At 43.1% G+C, this 5,631-nt stretch overlaps 1 protein-coding gene across 1 annotated transcript; it reads left to right on the top strand.

Moving 5' to 3' along the window:
• The first annotated feature begins 2,019 nt into the window (after nucleotides 1–2,019).
• XCR1 (X-C motif chemokine receptor 1) lies at nucleotides 2,020–5,631 on the top strand. Its single transcript, XM_083822005.1, has 3 exons — nucleotides 2,020–2,045; nucleotides 2,250–2,293; nucleotides 2,970–5,631. Exon 3 carries the CDS (start codon nucleotides 3,004–3,006, stop codon nucleotides 4,018–4,020), a length of 1,017 nt encoding a protein of 338 aa, XP_083678131.1. The 5' UTR covers nucleotides 2,020–2,045; nucleotides 2,250–2,293; nucleotides 2,970–3,003; the 3' UTR covers nucleotides 4,021–5,631.

The raw sequence follows: 5,631 nt of genomic DNA, 5'->3' as shown, positions 1-5,631 counted from the left end.
TTCTGGTAAAACATAATTTTCTGGATGAGAGTGAAACAAACATTGAATGCCTTGCTGAGTGCTCCTCACAGGGGCAAGGATGATTTTGAAATGTAGGATGTGTTTTTATTCTGTTCCTACTTGTCCTGGCAACAGAAATTAAGGTAATTTCCACCCTCCAGCCAACTTCTGCTCTCAGTTGTACCATTATATATACACTGAAAACAGCTCTGTGATTTGCATTTCCTGTGTGATGCTAGCATGTTCTTAACCTGTTGATTTAATCACCTCAAGTTTTTATTTGCTTTGCATGTCTTAACTGAAAATCTATGCATTGTAATGCATTCTTATTCACAGAGAAGAAGGAAGGAGATCAAATGCAACACAGAAAAAATACAGGTTTGATCCCAGGAGTTTTATTTCAAATCGGAAGCTAGAAGGAAGAGATACAAGTGGCTCTGGTTCCTGTAAGGCACTCCTTACTGTCACCAGCCTGGCAGAGGCTTCCCAGCTGGTACAAACATAGTATCAAAGCACATCCTCAGACCCACTTGGGTCTCATCTGCGCTGTGAGCACAGCGTGATGGCACAGCATGCCAGGCAGCCTGCAGTCCTTGGAGGCCAAGGTGGTGAGCTCCTGGGTGCAGGGGCTTTGCCTGGCTGTGCAGCTTTGCACCAGTGCATTGGCAGCCCACAGACTTGCCCATTTGAGGATGGAGTGTCTTCTTCTGCCTGCTCAAATTCCCACTGTCCAGATTTATCACAATGGCAGCAGCACCACTGGAGAAGGTGGCTCCAGCCTCACTGGGCAAGAAAGCCCAGGCAGACAAATGAATTTATGCTGTGAATCAGGGCACTCACCAAGAGCTCTCCTTGCAGCATTACAAAGCAACTGAGAAACAACTAGTTCCCAGAAGCATTTTTCGTTCTCTGGAAGTGCCTGGCAGAAGACCGGAGAGGAAGGGCAGTGAATTTTCTGAGCTGGCCCCATGTAACTGTGTCTCTGTCTCCTCCCAGAGCGCAGGACAGAGCATTTTGAGTCCGCTGTGCGAGATACCCAGGTGGGTGGAGATTTGGAGATGGAAGCAGCTGGATTTTCTGGAAGGGTTTTCTGTCTCAACTACTTGTGTGCCTACATGCTCAGGATCAGTGGTGTCGCACAGGATAAACAGTCTGTTCAGACTGGGGGAAAAAATTACCCACTCTTATCAGCAGATCTGAGACAGCACACAGAAGGGTTCATATTTTTTTCTCAAATTTGCACTTATCCTTTATCTGACACGGTCTCAAAACACCTTTGCAAAGCGGCTGTCTGTGCCTTGTAAGTAATGCTCAGCTCGTGACAGCGAGCAGGAGGACGAGCAGTGGGGACCCAGTCTCCGAGCACAGTCTGCCTGCCCTTCAGCAGGGGTGTGAAGAGCAGAACACCACTGGTCACAGAGGACCTTCCCTTTCTCAAAGAGGCCTCTCTGCTCCCGTAGGGCAGTCCCCAGGAAGGAGCCAGACCTCCAGCCTGGGCTGAAACAGGGCACGACAATGGTCAGGACCATGTATTGCTGAAGAGAGGGATCAACCTGATGACAGCCTCGGGCGGTGTTTGCCCAGCCTGCCTGAAGATGGCGGCACGGCACAGCCTGAGGCTGCAGGCTCAGGTCCCAGCTAGGTCGGTGGCTCTGGTGGTAACCACTCGCTGTCTCAGGGGCTACCTGGTACTAAACACCCCACGTCCCTCGCCTCCAAATCTGGGTGGCCACATCCCAGTGGTCCCTGGTGCTGCCTGTGCCAAGCTCTGGCTGACCAGAGCCACCTGCGGGCATGGACGGCATCAACTGCCAGGAGCCAGCAGCGCTCCCTGCTTCTCTTTCCTGGCGTAGACAAAACCTTTCTGTCCTCCAACGGCAGGTACTCCGACGAGAATCTTTTCCTGGCTGTAGCAGGCGGATAATGCTTTCGCTAACCCCAAAATGAAAATGTTACCAACAGAATTTTGGCCCAAGTTTCTTTCTTGTCACTGGCAGGTCTGTCACTGGCTTCAGTCAAATCAGGATTGAAACACAGTGCTGCAGGTAAGCCTTCATCTGGGATAATGTTAATTTAGACTTTGAACCATTGGTTGGCAGTTGGCACCAATATTTATTTTTCTATACCTATTTTCAGCCCAACTGTGTAAAGAAACAAGGCCACTGTGACCATGCTACCCTTGTATGTTCACCTGGTTGTATAACATCTTCCGACTCCCAGTAACCTTTGATGCTGTTGTCCCATTTCAGACATCACACTGGGGTTACATTCCTACCTGCAAACAGGCGGACAGGTAAAGCCCTTGGAAATGCCTGTGGTGTGAGCTCTGTTCTTATGACACCCCTGAGAACCAACAGGCCACAGCAATGCTCTGAGTGCCCAGTTCAGGGGTGCTTCCACCAGAGTGTGCAGGTTTTTAGATACCAACCAATCCCTAGACAAAAATCTGAAGGAAGCTTTTCCTGTTCTTAGTTCTTGCCCTTGTTGATACTGGAACTCCGTGGCTTTCTGTTTCTCCAGTGTTGAACGTCAGTACCAAAGAATCACATACATGGTCAAGTGTTTCGAAATTTTATACCACTTCAGACAACCTAAAAAACAGTAGCAGGTTTGAAAGTCTTGGCACCTGAGATACTTATATTAAAAAACTATGCCATCAACATTCACATAATAAAGGTTTAACAATTAGCAGTTGTCACTGACCATATTGGTTTAGAAACATCTTAGTTTCTGAATTCTTAATTATTTAAGATCTTGATGCTGCTTTGAGGGAAAATCTTTAGTATCTACCTGTTCATGCTGTATTTGTAAGAGGAAATGGTTCCTTTCTCTCCCCAAACTCGGAAAAATAAGATAGTTTCACTGCTTCTTTTCTTCTTTAAAACAGAAGCATCCCGAGTGGGACTCTTATGTTATTGTGTTGCTTTTCACAAGTATATTACTTTCACTCCTGTGATTCTTTGAAGTAGCTGCTGGAGAACAGTGTGAGGTTTGCACAGCCAAATGGATGAAGAACAGTATCCAGATGATTCAGATAACAATTACTCATATGAGTATTCCATTAATGAAAGCAATGTCTGCGAAATGGGTAACTATTTTGTGTTTTATACCCATTTCACTACTGTTATCTACACTCTGGCATTTTTTCTTAGCCTGCTGGGAAATACTCTGGTGTTATGGATCCTATTCAAATATGAAAACCTTGTGTCTTTAACAAACATCTTCATCATGAATCTCTGTGTTTCTGACTTGATATTCTCCTGCATGCTGCCTTTCTGGGTAGTGGACCAGTCCTTCGGGTGGATTTTTGGTGAGTTCCTTTGCAAAGCAATGAATGCCATTTTCTCCATTGGCTACTACAGTGGTGTTTTCTTTTTGACTCTCATGACTATTCTACGGTACTTGTCCGTCGTGAATCCTCTTTCCACTTTGAGATCCCCAACACAATGCTGTGGTTCTCTGGTGAGCTTGGTTGTTTGGACTTGTAGCATTTTAATTGTGGTTCCCGAGGTGATTCACACCACAGTTCAAGAAGACATGGATGGGTACAAGACCTGTGATTACAATGATTGGAAATGGAAAAAGGTGGATGTTTATCAGAGAAATGTACTCTTCCTGTTTTCCTTTGGGGTTATTATATTCTGTTACTTCAGGATACTGATAATTCTGCTAGGAACAAAATCTCGCAGAAAGCACAGAACTGTGAAACTCATCCTCATTATTGTGATGGCTTTCTTCCTGAGCTGGGCACCTTACAACATCCTCAGTTTTCTGATTACTTTTCCACCGTCTACCTGTCAATATGAAAAAGACACCACCCTTGCCTTTCACATCAGCCGTAAAATTGCTTTCTCCCACTGCTGCCTCAACCCTGTGCTTTATGTATTTGTTGGAGTCAAATTCAAGAGACATTTGATACGTCTATGCAGCCAGTGCTTACCTTGTGGCAACAGTCAAGTTTCCAGCCCCAGGATCTGTTCTCAAGGCAAATTTCACTATGAAGATGCATCCATCTACTGAAGGGACACCTAACTATTAGCACTTATCCTGGATAAACTTTAACATTTTAAAACCGTGGGTGATCTCTAATTCTTAAAGTCACTTCCTTGAGAAAGTGACATAAATTTACTCATTGCAAACATGGAAAATAACTTTAAAATGTATTTGTGGTGGGATGGAGAAGTGACTTCATTGGCCTGTAAGTCTTACCTTTATGCTCTTTTTGCACTGTGAGATCGATTTTCTCTTATTTACATTTTTCTTAAAAAAAAAAAAAAGTTTGCTTTTTCCTTTGGGAGTTAAACATCAGGTCTTAACATGAATGGTGGTGCGCATTGCTTTCTTGCCTACCTTAAAATACTTATTATAGCAATGGACATGTAAGGATTTCTGTGGCTTTTAATGCTTCACAGTGTTTGTCATTGCTGAACTCACTGGTTCTCTCTGTGTGTAAATGTTATTTTACCTATTGATAGGCAAATGTATATAAAACTAGATTAGTGTAAAGACTTCACCAACCAGTAGTTTGACAAGGGTTCTAAGTAACAATTCAGCTTTTTTGGCAGCCATCTTAGCTGACAAGAGATTTTTCTCAGCTTTCGTATAGTTTATAAAAAGCAGAAACTCGGGAATGCCCGTAGTATGATATCCTCTATCAGAACTATCTGGAAGCAAAAATGCCTAGGGAAAAGTAAATGGGGCAAACATACATGACACATCCAAATAGTCTTCTTAGGGTTTGCCCACAGTTTCTAATTTGTGCTTCAGTTTGGCTGCCAGAACACATTGATCATATCTTGTCCCTTATCATCAGATGTGCCTCTCTGAACAGGTCAATAGTATCCCAATACTACCATAATTGCCTAAAACTTAAAAAGTAAAAATAAGTCTATTCATTGATCACATAGGGAACTCACTTGTGTTCAGACAAACCATGGAAGGGTGGAAGCTGCCATTGATCTGGTCGGAGTGGAAACCAGACTTTGGCTCTTGTCTTCTGATAAGGGATAAGAGACATTTGAAATGAATATGATTGCTTTTATGCACTTCAAAAGACTTTGGACCGGAATTCAATATCTTAAACTCTGAAGAGACAGCCTACTGGAAGGACAAAGGATTCCGCATTTTTCTTCCGTGTTTGTAAACCTGGAGTACTTCATGGATACCAGCAAAACTCTGTGAGGGGGAAATGCTGCAGCAGTGAGTGGAAGAAGGTCTCATGCACTTACATCATTTCAACAAACTGTCATTCAACTCATTGTCCTAGAGCTACACTAACCTCAATTTTTTACTGTCAGTACTTTTCATACGTATCTAAAAAAGTCAGGAATTATAACTGAAGCACAAGAGATGTAAACAGGCCTGCTCTGCTCAGTTTTTAACAAGTTATTTAAATGTTTGTAGCTTGAGCATATTTTGTTACAGTATATCTGAATATGTAAAGGGAATGCTGAATATTACCCAATTGTACTGCTGCCTACTGCTGCCAAAGTAACTCAGCATGTGAAGAGTTCCTCTCCTGCTATAATGAAGTGGTACTAATAAACAGTCTGAAATTCAATAGTATATTACACTGTTACCTTTGTTCTCTGCCTTTGGTAACTACCTATTAAATTTGAGATATTTTCAAAT

The sequence above is a fragment of the Anser anser genome, assembly GCF_964211835.1.
Source record: "Anser anser genome assembly, chromosome: 2".
Classification (NCBI taxonomy): domain Eukaryota; kingdom Metazoa; phylum Chordata; class Aves; order Anseriformes; family Anatidae; genus Anser; species Anser anser.
Note: the sequence above shows the minus strand (reverse complement) of the source record. Positions and strands in the feature narration are given on the sequence as shown.

Bases quoted from the DNA above. Each gene is read 5' to 3' on its own strand.
- XCR1 (XM_083822005.1), top strand. From the start codon at position 3,004: ATGGATGAAGAACAGTATCCAGATGATTCAGATAACAATTACTCATAT.